We start from the raw sequence: 22200 nt of genomic DNA, 5'->3' as shown, positions 1-22200 counted from the left end.
GGGTCACAAAGAGTCAGACATGACCAAACGACTAAGCACAGCATGCAAAAGACTCAGAGGAATGAGGTGACTTGCAAACACTATGTAAGAAATAAATGGTAGCTCTAGGGCTTAAACTACAATCTTTGATTTGAAGTCCACTATTTATCAAATTGAAATTATGTGGATGCTACAAAATAAATACCCATTTTTCTGAAAGAATATATGTAAAGCACTTAGAACAGTGCCAAACACATCATAAATGCTGTACGTCCTTATATTACTAATCTATTTCTTAAAGAACAACATGGGGAAGAAACATTATTTATTCAAAACTGTGTTAACCTGAGAGTTTGGGATTAATGTATACACATTACTATATATAAAACAGAAACCGACAAGGACCTACTTTATAGCTATGGAACTATACTCAATATTTGTAGTAACCTATAAGGGAAAAGCATCAGTCCTTCCATTGAACACCCAGGACTGATCTCCTTTAGAATGGACTGGTTGAATTTCCCTGCAGTCCAAGGGACTCTCAAGAGTCCTCTCCAGCACCACAGTTCAAAAGCATCAACTCTTCAGCGATCAGCTTTCTTCACATTCCAACTCTCACAGGAAAAGAGTCTGATGCTGGGAGAGATGGGGGGTGGGAGGAGACGGGGACGACAGAGAATGAAATGGCTGGATGGCATCACCGACTCGATGGACATGAGTTTGAGTGAACTCCGGGAGTTGGTGATGGACAGGGAGGCCTGGCGTGCTGTGATTCATGGGGTCGCAAAGAGTAGGACATGACTGAGCGACTGAAATGAACTGATAAGGGAAAAGAATATGAAAAAAATGTATGTATGTATAACTGAATCACTTTGCTGTATACTTGAAGCATAACATTGTAAATCAACAACACTTCACTAAAACATTAAAGAGAAATATAATGTAGGAAAAATGCAACACATGTACAAAATTTTCAAATGAAGATTCTTCAGAACAGTTTGTCTTTAGGGTTTGTCTCATGCCCCATGTGACCTGGGGAGAATGTCTTCTCTTTGACTTGAAATTAGGATAGTTAGGTTAAAGAAAGATAGAGAAGCAATGTACTGTTATACTGTATCTCCTTGGAGAATCCACTGCAGCAAAGGACAAATAATCAAGAAAACTATCAAAGTAAGGGAGGCTCTGAGGCCTCATCTCCCCACAAAGTCACAACTAAGAAAGGGTGGGAAATCCGACAGTCTTCTCTTTGCATTCACTTTTCAGTGAAAATGGTTAAGGGTGTCACAATGAGACCCAAACCAGGTTTATTTGAAAGGTTAAGAATGGAAGAGAATTAATAATACTAATAAATAGAAATGCTGAAGACACGCTTAACATAAACCATACTTAGAGGAAAAGAGTAATGACCTATAATCTTATATTCCACGGTTTCCATTGTTACAAAACCACCTGCACAGATAACTGCAACTAAACTTGGACAGGAATTGAGACCACTTAGGCTGGCAGAGTTAGACACTCTCACTTTTCACTTTCACACACTGGAGAAGGAAATGGCAACCCACTCCAGTGTTCTTGCCTGGAGAATCCCAGGGACGGCGGAGCCTGGTCGGCTGCCGTCTATGGGGTCGCACAGAGTCGGACACAACTGAAGCGACTTAGCAGCAGCAGCCTGGCAGAGTTAGACACTCTAGAACAACTACAAAGAAATATAAACTGAGTAGTAAAGGCCAGGACTTCTACAATCTAATTACCGAAGCAGTATTAGGGTTGAGGAGGTGCTTCCTATGATTAATTCTGCCTTATTAAAAGCAAACAAGCAAGCTTATATCTATATAATGTACTCCTGGATAAATAATAATGCAGTGACCTAATACATCACTCTCAAGGTTTATTCCTTCCATCCATATTTCAGAGGGGGAACATACTACTAAGGAATGTACTATATCTGAGAGAAATAGATATTACTGGCCAGCACCATACAAATCAATAATTTACACTTACTATAAAATAAAGGACTAGCTATAATTTTGTTACCATACATTTTTTTTTTCTGGCTTATGGTTTAGGCAATGAATCTTACTAACAGAAAAACATGGTCATAAAGACACTATTTCAATTTTGATCTGAACTAAGAAATTATATGAATGGATCTTATTTAAACAAGGGCCCAGTTACTTTTTATTTCATATTTTGTATCATAACTCTACAGACAAGAGCCTCCAGAATTTTCTTAACCTGATCACAATTTGTACATTTATTAAATATCTATTTTTATGAGGAAGAGGGAAAATACTGGCCCTGTGATAAAGATCACAATAGAACTTATAGCTAGTTCGTTGCTGGTTTTGCTGTTAAAATATTATTAGTGTTTCCCTGAAATATAAACGGTCTTACTATAGTAGGAATTCTTTGAACAGAGTCTCAAGAATTCCTGTTTACTGGTCGAAGTTCAGAGTGCTAACTTGAAGCAGTATGAAGAGTTTAGTCACTTAGATTCAAGCTCTGGTTGATACTACCCCTACTCACTGCAGGATATGGGCAAGTTAAAATTTATATTCCATAGCTTTTAAGGTATCTGATTTCACTATGTCACAAAGTCACTGCAAAGGAAACATCAGTGCTTATGTAAACTGCTTCAAAATCCCATGCTACTATGTAAACAAAAATTTATTGCTTCTTAACTCCTGCTTTCCCATGGTTCAAACATTGCTCTCTCTGAGAGAGCAATGGCCTGTATAGAGAGAATGAATATACCCGCTCACATCACTGGTCCAAGGGCATGACCCAGAGGAGTACTTCCCGTGTGAACTGCTGAACCCAAGACTCACCAGATAAGATGGTGGGGGAGGGGTGGGGGGGGTAGTATTTTGTGATACAATGAACTCGAGAAGTGATCTTGGAGAATTATCTTTCCTATTAGCATGCACCAAAGTTCTGAAGAGTCCTGCCGTAAATAATTCTTTTAACATTGCTTAAAACAACATTTCTCAAAGTAACGAAAGAACAGGATTTCCTTCTGTGGTATGTTTAACAACCATGAACATCATGGGGAAAGGCCACTTAAGAGTCTGAGGAGAGCAATCTAAACAGCTAACATCAACTCTGCTGCGGCTAAGCACAGAAATTCTCTAAAGTGCTTTACACACATTAATTTATCTTAATTTTTATAATAACCATACAATGTAGGTACTATTGTTTCCCCCATTTTATAGGTGAGGAAACTGGACCACAGAATTATTTAATGTTAAGTGGTAAGTACCATGCATACACACTATAAACCCAGATAATCTGGCCCTGGAAACTGCACTCAATGCTTAGGCATACTGCTTTACTTGCAAACTAAATAAAACATGGAATCTATGTTTTATCATCACTGTACGATACTCTCCTCCAGTATAAGCTCCTTTTTAGATAAAAACAAAAACAAACAGAATCTCTGAATCCCAGAGGTTGACTTCTCTGGTGGTTCAGATGGTAAAGAATCTGCCTGCAGTGCAGGAGAACCAAGTTCAATCCTTTGGTTGGGAAGACTCTCAGGAGAAAGGATTGGTTACCCACTCCAGTATTCTTGGGCTTCCCTGGTGGCTCAGACAGTACAGTCTGCAGTGTGGAAGACCCAGATTTGATCCCTAGGTCAGGAAGATCCCCTGGAGAAGGAAATGGCAACCCACTCCAGTATTCTTGCCTGTAAAACCCCATGGATGGAGGAGCCTGGCAGGCCACAGTCCATGGGGTCGCAAAGAGTCAGACACGACTGAGCGACTTCACTTTGCCTGGAGAATTCCACAGACATAGGATCCTGGAGGGCCCCAGTTCAGGGGGTCAAAAAGAGTTGGACAGGACTGAGAAACTAACATACACACATACAACTTGTACAAAATCACGAAGGAAGTCAGTGGTACTATATGGCCATAAAATCAGTTCTTCAGCCCCTCAGGGCAGTCCCCAAACCATTCGGCAGATGCGTTGAACAATGTATGAGGACAATACTTAGGAAGATGTAAAGGAAACGAGATTGTGCTACGGCAGCTGTAGCTCTCCTTGGTGTCCCTTTCCTTTTCTCATCTCCTTCATGAACTATACCCAAATGGTTACTACATCTATTTTACTTTTAAACTTTATCTTGATCTCTACCTCATTTCCAGTTCTTTTCTCACTTCCCAAGAATAGGTCCAAATCCTTCTAACTGGGCTATAGCACTAGCTTTCCAAGGAAGCTCCCATCCCTAAATAGTTGGGAACAAATAACCACATGTATAAACAACACTTTACAAAGCTATAAACAATACAGGATAATCTACTGTGAAGGGTAATGAAAATTTCCCAGAAAAAATATGGATTTTTACTATTAATAAAAGAAAGAAAGAGTTAACATTTAGTTCTAAGACTTTAAACTGTGATTTTATTCGGTAAGTTCTTATAGTCCTTGTCTATTTTCTATTTAATCACCTACAAGATAGATACATACACACAAATACACAACTATTAGAGATCAGGTCCAAACAAAACAAAGCAAAAAAAGGTGAGTCATATGAATGCAGTCCTGTTATTAATATGCTTGACTATGGCTGAATTACTAGGCTTCAATAGAGATTCATCATGAAGAAGACTTCAGATAAATTCCATTAACTTTATTTTATAGATCAGTATCATATACTTGAACTTGACTTTGCCTTTAGTAAAAGAAATTTCCATTTGCAGTGTTTTCTTACTTCATAACAATAACAACAGACAAAGAAAGTCTGCCAGCTATGGGAATGTATATGGTGGGGAACTTCCATGGATTTTTTTTTTCTCTATAACCTACTCCCTTCCAACCATGAGCAATCTTTTCCTGGCTTACTGGGTATAAAAGCACTAGCTCAACCAAGCCATGTTTTCCAAAATTAAAAAAAAAAAAAAAAGGGGGTGGTAGCCAGGGAATTAGCCAGGAGCAGTCCAGTTAGTACTAACAGATGAGGAAAGGTCTCAGCAGAAAATAACATAAGCACAAGAAAATTTTTGATGTCGTCTGAAGAGACAAGAGGATTTAACCTTACTGAAAATTAATGCTTTCCATATTTTCTGACATTTTATTACCATACTATGTCAGAAAATGTTCCTGTTAGTGGAATGTTGATCAAACATGAAAAGAATCAGATTATGTTTATGTCACTACAGAGTAAAATTTAATTTTTCATGAGGAAAAACAGAAAGCTTGGATAAATGAATTTTAACAGTAAAATTATAGTCTCCAGGAGGGAAATTTCCACAGCAAGTTTCTGTTCTGGAACTGGTCAAAAGGCCATAGAGGGGATGTCCAATGTTTGGCTCCTCTGCTCCGCTTACCCATTACATTTTGAGTGAAGCTGATCCTTAACCACACCTCCAGGAAATGGCATATTTCTCTGGCCAATCATAGCATCCATTCTCTTCAAGGACTGGTTCAGGAATGAGTATGTTTATGAGCTTCCTTGCACCATGATCTGAAGTGTCTTAGTAGCTATCATTTGTCTTGCCTCAAATTATAATGTAATACAATCCTGCCCACATCACAGGCACTAATTTCATGTCAGGGCTGGGTAAACGCATAGCAAGGAGACTTGAATTTCAGTTTAGTTTTGAGGATATATCTAGAAATAATATTTTTACAACAAATAAGTATTTTTACAAAATTGTGTATATGTGGTAACTTCTAATGTGATAGCCAATAGCCAATCAAGCAACCCATGTATGTTTACTGAGAAGCTCAAGTCTATGGTAACAAAAGGAGAGGGAGAGAAGACGGCAATACAACTGTAAAGCCAGGTGAAGGACGGATCTGCCCTGAGCCGCGTTGGCAAGGGATGTGTGTCGCGCAGTCACGTGTGGCTCAGGAACAGGGATGGCTGAAGAGATCATTAAAGCAATTCAGATTACAGACAGGTAGAGCACGAACTGCTGGGATGTTAAGTAGTCAGTACTGCATCAAAGGGATGTGAGACATGAATACAGCGGGCCACGAGCTGTGGGGAAAGAAGAATAAGGGGGACGTCTAGTCCAAAAATGGTAGAGAGTTAATGATTAACAACTACAGTGGAAAAGACGGGAACTGTGTATTTGGTGGCAACTGACAAGTTGGAGGAGGAGTGCTGCCAAGTGGAGATCTCTGAGTTGGGGCTGCGCCTTATTGGTGAGGTCAGAGTTGAGGCTCTGCTGTGGGTGATTGACAACAACGAGCAAAAGCTAAGCATTGTGGGGGAAAACAGGGGTATAAAATGGAGAGGTGGGAGGTTTTAAGTAAAAACTATTCTTAATATGTACTGAGAAAAGCAAAATACTGAGCATTAGAGAGGGAGAGGAGGTAGAAAAATATAGCTGCCAGAGATGTTTCCAGGTAAATGCTGGAGATCGAAACATAATTGAATGTGTAGGCACATACTGTATATATGCACTATATGTACACATGTGTGTAACATATGCGTATGTACGTGAATAATATAAGGGTTAAATGTATCGGGGAAGTGGCACTACAAGAAATGTGAAAAGGGTTCAAAGGTTACGGTTCAGGAGAAGAATCAGATCAGGCTGTTATAAAATGGCTTCTTTTAAATACCAACCAAACAGCCGCTGAGAGAGTAGAAGAGGCTTTCCTGAGCCAGGTGATCGGACAGCAAGTGAGCAAAAGGGGCGCCTTTCAACACCCCTCAGCACTGTGGCCAGGGAGACAGGAGAGGTGGGACACAGAACATCCAGGGTGGATGACAAAAGAGGTGGAGTGTAGGCATAGCGAGGTTCTGGGTTTGTACAGATGGAGAGGAAAGGCAGAACACTGTTACGTCAGGTCAGCATGGGGCACAGCAAGTCTGGCTCATGGAAGGCATAGGGATAACACACAAATGGGCAGTAGCTCTCTTCGTAAGAACATACACATATAGCTTGTATTCAATCTGTAGGGTGTTACTCTGAGGACTTGACAAAAAAAGTAAAATGGGAAGAAAAATAATTTAGAAATCCAATTCTGAAAATCTTCATATATTTCTGGGCACAGCCACAGGAAAAGGGCTCATAGAACATTGTTTGCAAAGCCGACTGGCTTTGAGTCTAATATGAATTATGGTGACAATAGATCCGGTGCATGCTGTCTCTGAATAATTTATTTCAGGCTGCCTCCAGTGTTCAGAAACAGGAAACTTACAGGACAACATGGCGAGGCACTAGTGCTGTGAGGCCGAGCAGTGAGCCAATGCCAAAGGAGTCAAAGAAAAGTAAAACGGAGAACACAAGCGATTCCCCCTCTCAAATTTAAAAAAGTGAAAACCCTTCCTTCTTTGGTTTGTTTAGCAACTGGCAAAACTATAAGCAACAGGAAAAGTATTATTTTTATCTAGTGAAACCAGCTGTTTTACAGGATCTATCTACCCAAGGAAAATGTGGCAATCCCAAGGCCTTTCATAGTCTCCTATCAAGGAGATCAATACAGACAATGTGAACTGGACTCCATCAAACCAAAGACCAAGTGAATTATCATCAGTGCATCCAAGTACTGGGCTCTGGAACTTGAGGAAATGAAGCCTAGAAACATTTTTTAAGTGAACAGATTTCCTTTAAGAAGGCCAGAAGGGAAAAAGGAGCAGTATAATCTGCATTTCTCAATAATGACTCAATTTTAACAAAGATAAACAATAAAAATCTAGACCTCTTTAGAATATTGTACTGATTACTGCTGTTAAGATCCCTGCTACATGTGTTCTCTGGCATTTTTTCAAAAAAAGTTAAATTTTTGTGACAGGCACAGTCCAATCCTAAACAAGAAATACAAATCCTAAACAAGAAATAAAAATCTGGGCAGAGGAAATGCAGCTGTTTCTCAGGGAGTGAGTTAGCTAAAGTCGCACAACATGGCCTGACCTGCTGTAACTCCTGAGATCTGGTTTCCAACTTGGTCTTGGCTAGTAGCTACTAGAGTTTTGACTTGACTAAAGCAACAGTTTCCAGCCCTTGGCTTTCAGACACTCAGTACATTTGGGGCCCTGACATCTGTCTTAACTTCACTGTTGGTGAGTGTGTTTTCATTTGCTTTTGCTGTTTCAAGTGATTTAAATAATGAATGAAAGTATTCATGTGTGTTTTGGGGGATCTGGGGAGAGTGCAAAGTTGGGAAAAGCGACCAGGACAGAACTGGGTGGGGAATCAGCCAATTCAAGAGAAACCTTTTGCTCTTTTTCAAAATAATGTTGAAAGTTCATATAGACAAAGTCCTAAAACTTCCTCTTGAGGTTAGGTTTGATGTAACTTTTCTTTTTTTTCATTAAAATGCTGCCTTAAAAATTTATGGCCAAGACTGGGTGGGAGGGAATTTTGGGGGAACAGAATACATGCATATGTATGGCTGAGTCCCTTTGCTGCTCACCTGAAACTAACCCAACATTGTTTATCAATTATACCCAATACAAAATCAAGTGTTTAATATAAATCAATGAAATCAAAACCAAAAAAAGTAAAACTTATGGCCAAGAATTCTCCAAATGCAAAGTATTAATCTATGAATAAGGAAGAAGTATACTTACCTGACAAGACAACTTCAATGAGATCACCTTCCTGGATATCGCTAGCTGTTTTCACCAGCTGAAGGATGTTTTCAGAGGTAGGGTCATGGCGAAAAAGCAGGATCTTATCATACATTCCATAGAAACCACATTCAGGGAACTGTAAATACAAATACCACAACAGGTTAAGTGTCAAACTCTTCCTAAATTTAAAATAAAAGTGAAATAAATAAATGTCAGAGCACAAATACAAACTAATTACAAAAGGTCAAAATACCTAGAACATTAACAAATAAAAATGAATGGCCAAGTAGATACTGAAATGAGTCCGAATTAGGAGGAAAGAAATCAGAGTTCATAAAAGCAATAACAACAAAATGATCTTCCAATTACAGAGCAAAAAGACAGGAGAATCTGAGATAAGATTCAAAGAAATTTGTGGCAGTAAAGTGGTTAAGAATTACAGTAAGTTCTAAGAACTGAGTCTTTTTCACATGACTTATAGCAATTCAAGAACATTAAAATGGGAGTATGTTACAATTCCATTACAAATGTTGTTGCAATTTGTCTGCAAAAAAAAGAGGCCAGTCCATTTTGGCATAGTCAAAAATAAGAGATGACTCAATAAATCTAAACACGTTCTGTGTGTGGGCAAAGGTGTCATCTAGGTCCTTTGGTCCAGGGAGGCACCAGAGGAAACAATCCAGGTCTCCCTGTTGTTGCTGCTCATACACTGCATTTAGTTTCCACGCAATCTAGATGAAACAGGTAACTATTAACACGACAGCTAAAAATCAATTCAAGTATACACAATTAATATCCTCCTCACAAGGATAAATCCAAGCTTATTACCCAAGACTATCTCCCAGTGGCAGGTATATAATGAAAGCTAACTGAATGACATTTTATACTGAGCAAATCTACAAAAATTCTGATATTAACAATTACTATCAGAATTAACAATCAATATTATTCCTTACATATCCTCTCTTCCTTCTCACGTGAGAAAGAGCGTTAAATTCAAACCACAGTCTTGGCTGATCAATTTTGTTTTAAAAGTAGAATTATTTGATCAAAGGATAGAAATGTCCTTAAGAATCTCCCCAGCGTTCACTGCAGCACTGTTAAAAAAAGCCAAGACGTGGTAGCAACTTAAATGTCTATGGACAGAGGAAAGGATAACGAAGATGTAGTAAATATATACCATGGAACATTCCTCAGCCATTAAAAAGGATGTAACAATGCCAATGGCAGCAACATGGATGGACCTAGAGACTGTCATACTTACTGAAGTAAGCCAGAGAGAGAAGAAGAAATATCATATGATATCCCTTACATGTGGAATCTAAAAAGAAATGATACAAATGAACTTACAAAACAAAATGAGGCTCACAGACTTAGAAAAGGAACTTATAGTTGCTGGAGGAGGGGGAGAATGTGAGGAAGAGATAGTTAAGGAGTTGGGGTGGACATGTACACACTGTTATATTTAAAATGGATAATCAGCAAGGACCTACTGTATAGCACATGGAATGCTGCCCAATGTTATGTACAGCCTAGATGGGAGGGGAGTTTGGGGGAGAATGGATACATGTATGGCTGAGTCCTTTTGCAGTTCACCTGAAATTATATCAACATGGTTAACTGGCTCTACTGAAATATGAAATAATTTTAAAAAATCAATATAAAGATATTAAAAAGAGAAAAATGTTAAAGTCAATTTTAAGTTTATTACAAAGACCACTCTGTATTAGTATTGGAAGATTTTTACTAAAACAAACAACCTAGGCTAATGTTGCATGCTTAAATGGCTCTTTTCTTGTATATGATATTTTCACATAATCAGCAACTGCTATTTGCTTTATAAATCTATATTTGACTTGTGTGGAAAAAGGTCATAAGTCAAAGGGAGAAAATTGTCTTGTTCCTGAAACTTGTGATGTGTCTGACATGTATGTCAATAAAGGCTGATTTTAAGGATGTACTGTCATAAAGAAATGTCTAGAATATGGTATCTTCTAAAAATAAATTTATTATGCATTCTTCTTTCTTTTTCCATGTTAATAAAATTAGGGGCTACAATAATTTTAAGACATTTTGTGTGAACTGAAAATAAGTATATACAGAACATCCTCTTGCTCTTAGGAGTTTGCTGACAAGCAGGATTTATCTGTATATCTGCATACACTTAGTGTATATACAGGTATATATCTGTTGGCTTCCTTAAAATAAACGCAAGAGCTGAAATGATGTCACTGCTTTCACTGTGCTAATTAAAACTAATACTTCCTTTTTTTGTAATTTCTCCAACAGTATTAATACAGTGAAAAGACAGAAAGAAAGACAGAACTAATACACCATTTTCTAAACTAAAACAATGAACAGTTCACGTACTATTTTAAAAATCAACTTCACTTGATGGGCAATTTACAGTAAATGAAACGGATATATGTGCCAAAGTCTTAAGTTCTGAGTCTTCATCAACACCAATGCAACAAAAATCATAATTAACAGGAAACATTTTCATCAACCTCCCAAATTTTATAGGACTCCCCTGGAGTTGATGCTACACACCATTTTGACTCAACACAGATTTACCCTGTCACCAAAGATTAGCTCACCAGCTATAGCATTTCATACAAATGAAATCATACATGTACAATGTGCTCTTTTTTTAACTGGCTTATTTTGTTCATTATAATCTTTTTGAGACTCGTTTACACATTCTAAATTTGAGATTCATCTCTTTTTACTCTTAGTTATTAGCATTTCATTACATGGCTCAAGGATATTTGCTTCTCTGTGCTCCCACAGACAGACATTAGTATTTTTCCCCTGGTTTTGTGGATGTTATAAATAATAATGCTATGAAAACTTATGTACAAATGTTTCAGTGGGTATGTACTTTCATTTTCTATGACTAAAAATCTAGGAAGGGAATTTCTAGGTCACATAAGTGTATGTTTGACAATATAAATATCTTTATGTCAATAACACATTATACTTATTATTGAAACTTTATACTAAGACTGAATATAGTGTTAAGTGCTCCATATTCTTCCTTTTTGAGACGCTTTGAATATTATACATTTTCTGAATTTCCCTACTCATTTTAGAATCACTTTGTCAACTGGTACAAAATAGATCTGCTGTGATTTTTCAACGATATTTCACTGAAACATAGATCAACCAACTTCAGTAGATGTATATTCTAAGAATGCAGAGACTTTTGTTATGAATAAGGTGGTATACTACTTTATTAGTTTCTTTAAAATTTCTCTCAAAATTTTTTTGTAGTTTTCAGTATATATGTCTTAGATATATTTGCTAAATTTATACCTAAGTTTTCATATTTTATGCTATTATAAATAATTAAGGTATAATTAACATACAGTAAAATCTCTCCTTTTTAGTGTGAAATTCTGGAAGTTTTGAAAAATGTATACCATACCCACATGACATATATGTACTATACACATCACAACCAAAATAGAAAACAGTTCCTATTACTATAACTTAGTCTTTTCAAGAATGTCATATAAATGGTATCATGCAATACATAACTTTTAATCTGCCTTTATTTAGCGCAACGAAGTTAAAATGCCTTTAATGTCTGCAGGGTCTGAAACAATTTCTCTCTGCTATTTTCTCATTGTCTGTTATTTGTGTTCTCTTTCTTTTTTGATTAGTCTAGCCATTGATTTATATATCTTTTTTATGTCATACTGTTTTGATTACTACAATATATTTTGAATCAGGAAGTGTCATGTCTCCAGGTTTATTCCTCTGGCTCATAATTGCTTGTGGAGAAGGCAATGGCACCCCACTCCAGTACTCTTGCCTGGAAAATCCCATGGACGGAGAAGCCTGGTGGGCTGCGGTCCATGGGGTCGCTAAGAGTCAGACACGACTGGACGACTTCACTTTCACTTTTCACTTTCATGCACTGGAGAAGGAAATGGCAACGCACTCCAGTGTTCTTGCCTGGAGAATCCCAGGGACGGGGGAGCCTGGTGGGCTGCTGTCTATGGGGTCACACAGAGTCGGACACGACTGAAGTGACTTAGCAGCAGCAGCAGCATAATTGTTTGGGTTTTTCAGGGGTCTTCTGTGATTCCATATGTTTAAGGTTGTTTTTCTACCTCTGTGAAAAAAGCTCCCTGGAATTTTGATAGGGATTGCATTGAATCTGTAGATTGCTTATGGTAGTCTGACATGTTAACAATGTTAATTCTCCCACTGCATGATTATGCAATGCTTTTCTATTTATTTGCCTTTGCTTTTGTTCAGAGGTGTTTTCAGCATATAAGTATTTCACTTCATATTTCTCATGTAACCATGAAAGTTCTTTTCATCAAAGTCCATCATCCCCAACCATTTCTGATCTGCTTCAATTAGCTCTTTCAATCCCAGTTATGGGTCACATTTTCCTGCTTTTTTATATGTGTACTTTTTAAATTCAAGTGAGGTTTCAGCAGTATGTGAACTGAGAAATTCCAGATGTACAAGCTGGGTTTTGAAATGGCAGAGAAACCAGAGATCAAATTGCCAAAATTCATTGGATCATGGAAAAAGCAAGGGAGTTCCACAAGTACACACCTATTTCTGCTACTGACTACACTAAACTTTTAACAGTGGATCACAGCAAACTGTGGAAAATTCTGAAAGAGATGGGAGTACCAGACCACTTTACCTGTCTCCTGAGAAACCTGGATGCACATCAAGAACCAACAGTTAGAATCAGACACAGAACAAATGACTGTTTCAAAACTGTGAAAGGAGTACAGCAAAGCTATATATTGTCACCCAGCTTATTTAACTTATATGCAGAGTACATCATGCAAAATGCTGAGCTGGATGAACCACAAACTGGAATAAGATTTCCAGGAGAAATACCAACGACATCAGATACCACTCAAATGGCAGAAAGTGAAGAGGAACTAAATAGATTTTGTTGAAGGTAAAAGAGAGTCAAAAAGTTGGCTTGAAACTCAACATTAAAAACTGAAGATCACTGCAGCTGGTCCCATCACATCATGGCAAACAGAAGAGGAAAAAGTGGAAGCAGACAGATTTTATTTTCTTGGGTTCCAAAATAACTATTTATGGTGACTGCATCCATGAAATCAAAAAATGCTTGCTCCTTGGAAGGAAAGCTATGACAAACCTAGACAGTGTATTAAAAAGCAGAGACATCACTTTGCTGACAAAGGTCTGTCTAGTCAAAGCTATGGTTTTGCCACTAGTCAAAGCTATGGTTTTGCCAGTAGTTATGTACGGATGTGAAAGTTGGATCATAAAGAAGGCTAAGCACCAAAGAATTGATGCTGTCTACTCGTCAAGGCTATGGTTTTTCCCGTGGTCATGTATGGATGTGAGAGTTGGACTGTGAAGAAAGCTGAGCACTGAAGAATTGATTCTTTTGAACTGTGGTGTTGGAGAAGACTCTTGAGAGACCCTTGGACTGCAAGGAGATCCAACAAGTCCATTCTAAAGGAGATCAGTCCTGGGTGTTCATGGGAAGGACTGATGCTAAAGCTGAATCTGCAATACTTTGGCCACCTCATGCGACGAGTTGACTCACTGGAAAAGACTCTGATGCTGGCAAGGATTGGGGGTGGGAGGAGACGGGGACAACAGAGAATGAGATGGCTGGATGGCATCACTGACTCTGTGGACATGAGTTTGAGTGAACTCCAGGAGTTGGTGATGGACAGGGAGGCCTGGCGTGCTGTGATTCATGGGGTCGCGGAGAGTCGGACACAACTGAGTGACTGAACTGAACTGAACTGAACTCGTGGTGTTGCAGAAGACTCCTGAGAACCCCCTGGACTGCAAGGATATCAAACTGGTCAATCTTAAAGGATATCAACCTTGAATATTCACTGTAAGGACTGATGCTGAAGCTGAAGCTCCAATACTTTGGCCACCTGATGAAAAGAGCCAACTCACCGGAAAATACCCTGATGCTGGAAATGAATAAGGCAAAAGAAGAGGGTGGCAGAGGATGGTTAGATAGCATCATGGACTCAGTGGACATGAGTTTGAGCAAACTCCAGGAGACAGGAGAGGACAGAGGAGCCTGGCATGCTACACTCCATGAGACCACAAATAGCTGGACACAACGAGCAACTGAAAAATAACTTTTAAAATCTGATACCGGCATAAAGACAGAAATATAGATCAATGGAACAAAATAGAAAGCCCAGAGATAAATCCACGCATCTATGGACACCTCATCTTTGACAAAGGAGGCAAGAATATAAAATGGAGAAAAGACAGTCTCTTTAACAAGTGGTGCTGGGAAAACTGGTCAGCCACTTGTAAAAGAATGAAACTACAACACTTCCTAACACCATACACCAAAATAAACTCAAAATGGATTAGAGAGCTAAATGTAAGACCAGAAACTATAAAACTCCTAGAGGAGAACGTAGGCAAAACACTCTCCGACATAAATCACAGCAGGATCCTCCATGACCCACCTCCCAGAATATTGGAAATAAAAGCAAAAATAAACAAATGGGACCTAATTAAAATCAAAAGCTTCTGCACAGCAAAGGAAACTATAAGCAAGGTGAAAAGACAGCCTTCAGAATGGGAGAAAATAATAGCAAATGAAGCAACTAATAAAGGATTAATCTCCAAAATATACAAGCAGCTCCTGCAACTCAATTCCAGAAAAATAAATGACCCAATCAAAAAATGGGCCAAAGAACTAAACAGACGTTTCTCCAAAGAAGACATAAAGATGGCTAACAAACACATGAAAAAATGCTCAACATCCCTCATAATCAGAGAGATGCAAATCAAAACCACAATGAGATACCATTTCACACCAGTCAGAATGGCTGCTATCCAAAAGTCTACATGCAATAAATGCTGGAGAGGATGTGGAGAGAAAGGAACCCTCTTACACTGTTGGTGGGAATGCAAACTAGTACAGCCACTATGGAGAACAGTGTGGAGATTCCTCAAAAAATTGGAAATAGAACTGCCATATGATCCAGCAATCGCACTCCTGGGCATACACACCGAGGAAACCAGAATTGAAAGAGACACGTGTACTCCAATGTTCATTGCAGCACTGTTTATAATAGCCAGGACATGGAAGCAACCTAGATGTCCATCTGCAGACGAATGGATAAGAAAGCTTTGGTACATATACACAATGGAGTATTATTCAGCCATTAAAAAGAATACATTTGAATCAGTTCTAATGAGGTGGATGAAACTGGAGCCTATTATACAGAGTGAAGTAAGCCAGAAAGAAAAACACCAATACAGTATACTAACACATATATATGGAATTTAGAAAGATGCAAATGATAACCCTGTATACGAGACAGCAAAAGAGACACAGATGTATAGATCAGTCTTTGGGACTCTATGGGAGAGGGTGAGGGTGAGATGATTTGGGAGAATGGCATTGAAACACGTATGTTGTCATATGTGAAACGAATCACTAGTTCAGGGTCGATGCATGTTATAGGATGCTCGGGGCTGGCATGCGGGGATGACCCAGAGGGAGGATAAAGGGAGGAGGGAGGTGGGAGGGGGGTTCAGGAGGGGGAACTTATGTAAACCCGGGGCAAATTCATATCAATGTATGGCAAAACCAACCAATATAATATTGTAAATTAATTTGCCTCCAATAAAAAATAAATTAACTACAAAAAAAAAATAAAAAATAAAAAAATAAAATAAAATAAAATCTGATACCAGGTTTTATGAATTAACATGAACAGTTGGCCTTTGCTGTCTTCCTTTAAAGAACACTGATATTTGTTTTGGCAAAACTTTAAAGTACTTGCAGACTGGTTTTATCTCTTTAAGGTGTACTTTTAAGATTTGTTATGGGAGCTCTAGAACAGTATTTGGTCTAGGGATAATTTAGTCCTACTACTAATGTGAAACTCCAATACTTTGGCCACCTGATGTGAAGAGCTGACTCATTTGAAAAGACCCTGATGCTGGCAAAGATTGAGGGCAGGAGGAGAAGGGGACGACAGAGGATGAGATGGTTGGATGGCATCACCAACTCCATGGACATGAGTTTGCGTAAACTCCGGGAGTTAATGATGGACAGGGAGGCCTAGCATGCTGCAGTCCATGGGGTCGCAAATAGTTGGACACAACTGAGCGACTGAACTGAACTGAACTACTAACACATGTCAACATCAATTTGCCAACAAAGGTCTGTCTAGTCAAAGCTATGGTTTTGCCAGTAGTCACACACAGGTGTGAAAGATGGATCATAAAGAAGGCTGAGAGCTGAAGAACTGATGCTTTTGAACTATGATGCTGGCAAGGATGGAGATCAAACCCGTCAATCCTAAAGGATATCAACTCTGAACATTCAAAGGAAAGACTGATGCTGAAGCTCCAATCCATTGGGTGCCAGATGCAAACAGTCAACTCATTGGAAAAAAACCTTGTTGCTAGAAAAGTTTGAGGGCAGGAGAAGAAGGAGGCAACAGAGGATGAGATGGTTGGATGGCATCATCAACTCAATAGATGTGAATTTGAGCAAACTCAGGGAGATAGTGAAGGGAGAGGGAAGCCTAGCGTGCTGCAGTCCATGGGGTCACAAAGAGTCACACACGACAGAGCAACCGAACAACAACTAATGCATGACTCTATCTCTACAGAACACCTCAAATGTTCAGTGAAATCTCTATCTGTCTGAAGGAATTTGACTGTCTCTCAGTCTTATATGGGCTCTGGAGAGCTCATTTTATAGCTTCCCACTGTTGCTCTTTCTTCTGCCTTATAGACTTTCACTCTATGGACTTGTATTCAGTTTACTATTCAACTGGACACTTTAGCAGTTTTCTGGAGCTCTTCCTTGATATAGGTCCTACCTTGCCAGTATTCTTCCCATAAAAATTCTTTTGACTTGGTCACCTTGAGCTGTATTACTATTTCCTCCATGCAACCAGATAACTAGGCTCTTGGGTTCTTTCTCCCTATACTACACTCTGGATCAGGGTTCCAGGCAGAAACCTCAGATGACTGTACTTGTTTCAACTACCTTGTTTGTTTCCTTTTCTCAGGGATCACCCTGCAATGCCTATTGGCCAATGTCTGCAACAGGTATTTTACATATTCTGCATTATTTTCTATTTGTTTACGGCAGGTAAGCATGCCCCATACCAGATATTCCTTGTGAATGAAAGCCAAACTCTCATGTGCTTTTTAAATATAGAATACTAATATTTTCTACCCAAACTTTTTGCTACTTAATTCTATGTAAATAGCATTTGTAAGAAAAGTAAAGAAAAATAAAATACCTACAGGTAGTAAGAATACAAATTTAATATTACATTGAAATAAATATGCAAGGTATATTTAATGAAATAAGAATAAATAAATTTAGTAATTATCACATAACCCTCAAAACACAGTTTGACCTATTCTGAGTTAAACTGTAACTGTTGAAGGATTGCCCTTGATTAGAATATAAATGTTTCCCAAATATAATACATTAATTAATTCACAGTTCCTCTTACCATATTCTTTGAAAAACTACGGGTGGCTGATTCTGACTCAAGAGAGAAGAGGAAATTCAAGGGATTCAGTGCTTGAGCTGGGGTGAATAGAAAGTAACAGCTGGAAAGGAAGAATGAGACAGCGACTGTTTCCCCTAAGAAAATCTAAACTTTAGTATATCTAAGGAAACGCACTGTCAGTGCGCTCATGTGGTGGAAGGATAGGTAGGAATACTAAAGAGGGGCTTAAGAGACAAGGATTCTACTGGCTCATCACAATTTTGGTGCAGCCTAACCCTATCCACAAGCCTCTTCGGTTCAGTTCAGTTCAGTTCAGTCGCTCAGTCGTGTCCGACTCTTTGCGACCCCATGAATCACAGCACACCAGGCCTCCCTGTCCATCACCAACTCCCGGAGTTCACTCAAACTCATGTCCATCGAGTTGGTGATGCCATCCAGCCATCTCATTCTCTGTCGTCCCCTTCTCCTCCCGCCCCCAATCCCTCCCAGCATCAGAGTCTTTTCCAGTGAGTCAACTCTTCGCATGAGATGGCCAAAGTATTGGAGTTTCAGCTTTAGCATCAGTCCTTCCAATGAACACCCAGGACTGATCTCCTTTAGAATGGACTGGTTGGATCTCCTTGCAGTCCAAGGGACTCTCAAGAGTCTTCTCCAACACCACAGTTCAAAAGCATCAATTCTTCGGCGATCAGCTTTCTTCACACGCCTCTTAGTCACCTCTATATATCATCCTTGTGGTTCAGTACTGCTGACGTATGGACCTCACACTCTGTGACATGCCTCCTTGTAAAACCACGGGTGTAATGTAATGTAATCAAAGATTTGGCATTCAAGAAAGGCTTGAATACCTCATATCCTAGCTATTACAGGTCTTTCCAAGGGTGACTCAGAAGACATTTGGAAAAATCAGAATAAGAAAAATACCAATATATGCCACACATTAAAACCATCATTTTAAAAGACTAAATTTAAAAAATGAATGTAGAGTTATAAATGTTTTTGAAGGTGGTTTCTCCAATATATAAATGACTGAGGTATGGGAGATCCACTCTCCCACTTTCCTTCTTACTGGGTCACAGACATGGCTTTTCTCTCTTCACTAACAAGACATTCAGAAACAAGTTGCAGAGCCTTGTGAAACAGGGCATAGGGGTGAACATGGAGATCTAGTCTCTAGGGACAGTTGTCATGGCAGCAGGAACTAAGGGTTTGATATTTTTTTTTTTTTTAGATTATACCTTCTTTTTTTTATTGGCCAGAATAAAACAGACGCATATTTGTCTGTTCCTATTACAAGAAAACCTTTTCTTTTATGTAATGTAACGTTCTGCTTGAATAGAAACTATATACAATAAGACTTTTAAAAATTATATTTAAAAATGATGTCTGTAAGGTGAAAAGTGTAATGGAACAATGCCTGACAACTGAGAAGAGAACATATTGGGAAAAACACTCAGGGAACAACATTCCCTAATTTGGTCATAATCATCTGTTTTTATGTGAAGGTGTATGAGCTTTGAAATCTGAAAACCCTCATTAAACTAAACAGGCTTTCAGAAAGGCTCAGAGGCTTGTAAACTCAGCTGGAGCTTATTACAAGATCAGTTCTATGTTTCTCAGGGGCTTTGTGGTTGTGAGCGCAAACATCTGAGATAAGTGATTTCAAGCTCTCTCCAAGTTCGACTGTAACAACACTGGCCACTGTGAAAATATGGCCAACAATCGCGGCATTGGTCGTAAGCTCTTTAATTCTACCCTATGCTGGAAACCTCTGTGCTGCTGTGTGTATCATTTGGCATTTTTTGACCACAGAGCACAATTTACTGTTACATTTCACTATAAATTCAAGGCTGGCCAGACAATGTGCTCCAGAGTAGAATAAATACATGTTTTAATGAGTAGCTGAAATGCGACCTGGCCAACGGGAACTCTAAGGAACAAAGGGTGCTTTTCCATAGTTGAGGCCAATCACAAAGGGCGAGGAACAAGCAATACCAGAAACAAATTAATCCATGACTCAGTCAAGCAGAAAAAAAAAAAAAAAAAAAAAATTGGAGAGAAAGAGAGAGAAATGGCCTGATTAGGAAATGAAAATACACTGCAGTTCACTTTTGCTACAAGGTGATGAAAGTCCTGGAATTAAGTTTTTCTGCTCAATAAGAGAACACATCAAGCAGCTGAAGATGGCACTCTCCTCATCAAAGATGATTCTCAAATCATTTTCCAAGAACTCTCTTGTTTACAACAAGCAGTGCCATGACTGGTCACCCTTAATCAGCAAAGAAATTAAAAAGGTACTACCACTTCCTAGCCAAACTCCTCCCTAAGTTTCGTTCCAAGAGTACAGGGACAATGAGGACACATTGCAAGCAACTATTTTAACGAGAACTAGGGCCTCCCTCAGAGGAGCTGCACCTGAATGATGCTGCTGTGGAACTGAAAGAAGCACAAAGGTCAGGCATTTAGATGGTTCTGAAAGCTTTAGATACTCAGGCCAACAGGATCTTTCCAAGGTGTATCTTGAGCGAGAACCAAGACAGCTCATGAAAGCGAAAGTGTTAGCTGCTCTGTCGTACCTGACTCTTTGCAACCCCATGGACTGTAGTCTTCCAGGCTCCTCTGTCCATGGAATTCTCCTGGCAAAAGTGCTGGAGTGGATTGCCATTCCCTTCTCCAGGGGATCTTCTCAACCCAGGGATCAAACCTGGGTTTCCTGCATTGTAGGAAGCTTCTTTACCATATGAGCCACCAGGAAAGCCCCCATCAATCATAAACTTGTCTTATTAACTTTGTCTAGGGAATTAAACAATCCCCCTTTAAAAAAAATCACCTAATAACAGATTGAAAAATGAAGTATACAAAAGATTAAGTCAATGAAATAAACAACAAACACTCAGTGAACACCACTGGGTGACTGTCACATACATAGCACTACAGGTATAATGGCAAAAAATTATGAGACAGCTGAAACCTACTAAAGCATGAGCACTAAATTTTCACTTAGAAACACAAGTTTAAGTAAGTCAATGAAAGCAAAAAAGAAAAAGTGAATAATCTATATTATTTGCAGGCATAGTTCTGAAATGTGTTCAGATTTGGGCACAGGCTCTTTTATTTGGTGATTTCATATCCTCAAACGGAGGCACTTGAAAAGAATTCCACACTATGACCACATAACTATGTGACTAGTTTCTGAATGTAATCTTAGGAAACAGAAACCAGAAAAAAAAAATTTTAACTTTTCTTTTTTCTTCGCTCCCTCCCACCTCCACCCAATGCTACCCTGATCCAAGGTAGGCAGAAAAAGAAAACTGTTCCATCAAAATAACTAAGAACTACTCTTAAACGTGGGCTTCCCAGGTGGCTTAGCAGTAAAGAATCTGTCTGCCAAGCAGGTATCGTAGGTTCGATCCCTGGGTCAAGAAGATCCCCTGGAGAAGGAAATGGAAATCCACTCCAGTATTCTTACCTGGGAAATCCATAGACAGAGGAACCTGGCAGGCTATGGTCCACGGGGTGGCAAAAGAGTCAGATGCAACTTAAGTGACTAAAACAAACAAACCCTTAAAGATAGTACTTTACTATCTCTCCTGCTGCTGCTGCTGCTGCTAAGTCGCTTCAGCCGTGTCCGACTCTGTACGACCCCAGAGACGGCAGCCCACCAGGCTCCTCCGTCCATGGGATTTTCCAGGCAAGAGTACTGGAGTGGGGTGCCATTGCCTTCTCCGACTATCTCTCCTAGTGGCAACCTATTTTCCTAGAGATTCTTGGTCCAATCAATTGTCTCTTAGTCTTAAAGATGTGATTCATGTAAATAAATTTGCAATGCCTATTTTCATACAATATTTTTTAAAAGTATATGAAAATTTTCAGTCTCCAAAACAATAAAGACTAATCGATAATTATAGTGCTGATTCTAAGAAGATTCATTATACATTTTCCAGCTATGAAAAAAGCACTACTGTCCACTGCAGAGCCAGTGACACATCACTCTCCATTTGACTCTGCTATTTTTCTGGGCCACTGGCATGCTGTCCAAATGCAGATCACCCTGGCCAATAATCACAATCCCTGCCTTGCTCCCTAGTTTCTTCTCTCACATGAGCACTTGCTCCACAAACTTAATGCTTCCTTTGAAAAGGGATGCTATCAATGACAGAAATCTTCCTGGTCCAAACTTAGAAACAAGTCACTTTAGTTAGT

The 22200-nt window shown here is 39.0% G+C and overlaps 1 protein-coding gene across 2 annotated transcripts in view; it reads right to left on the bottom strand.

Annotated features, from left to right (window-relative positions):
• The window catches only part of PRKD1 (protein kinase D1), a 360671-nt gene that overhangs the window by 139407 nt on the left and 199064 nt on the right, over window positions 1-22200 (bottom strand). For both annotated transcript variants that reach the window (XM_055418185.2, XM_055418186.2), the window contains exon 2: window positions 8507-8645. In XM_055418185.2, the coding sequence (XP_055274160.1) occupies window positions 8507-8645 (139 nt within the window). The remainder of the gene's footprint in view (window positions 1-8506; window positions 8646-22200) is intronic.

Source organism: Moschus berezovskii, chromosome 21 (assembly GCF_049115385.1).
Source record: "Moschus berezovskii isolate FMDL1 chromosome 21, NW_MosBer_1.0, whole genome shotgun sequence".
Lineage (NCBI taxonomy): Eukaryota > Metazoa > Chordata > Mammalia > Artiodactyla > Moschidae > Moschus > Moschus berezovskii.
Note: the sequence above shows the minus strand (reverse complement) of the source record. Positions and strands in the feature narration are given on the sequence as shown.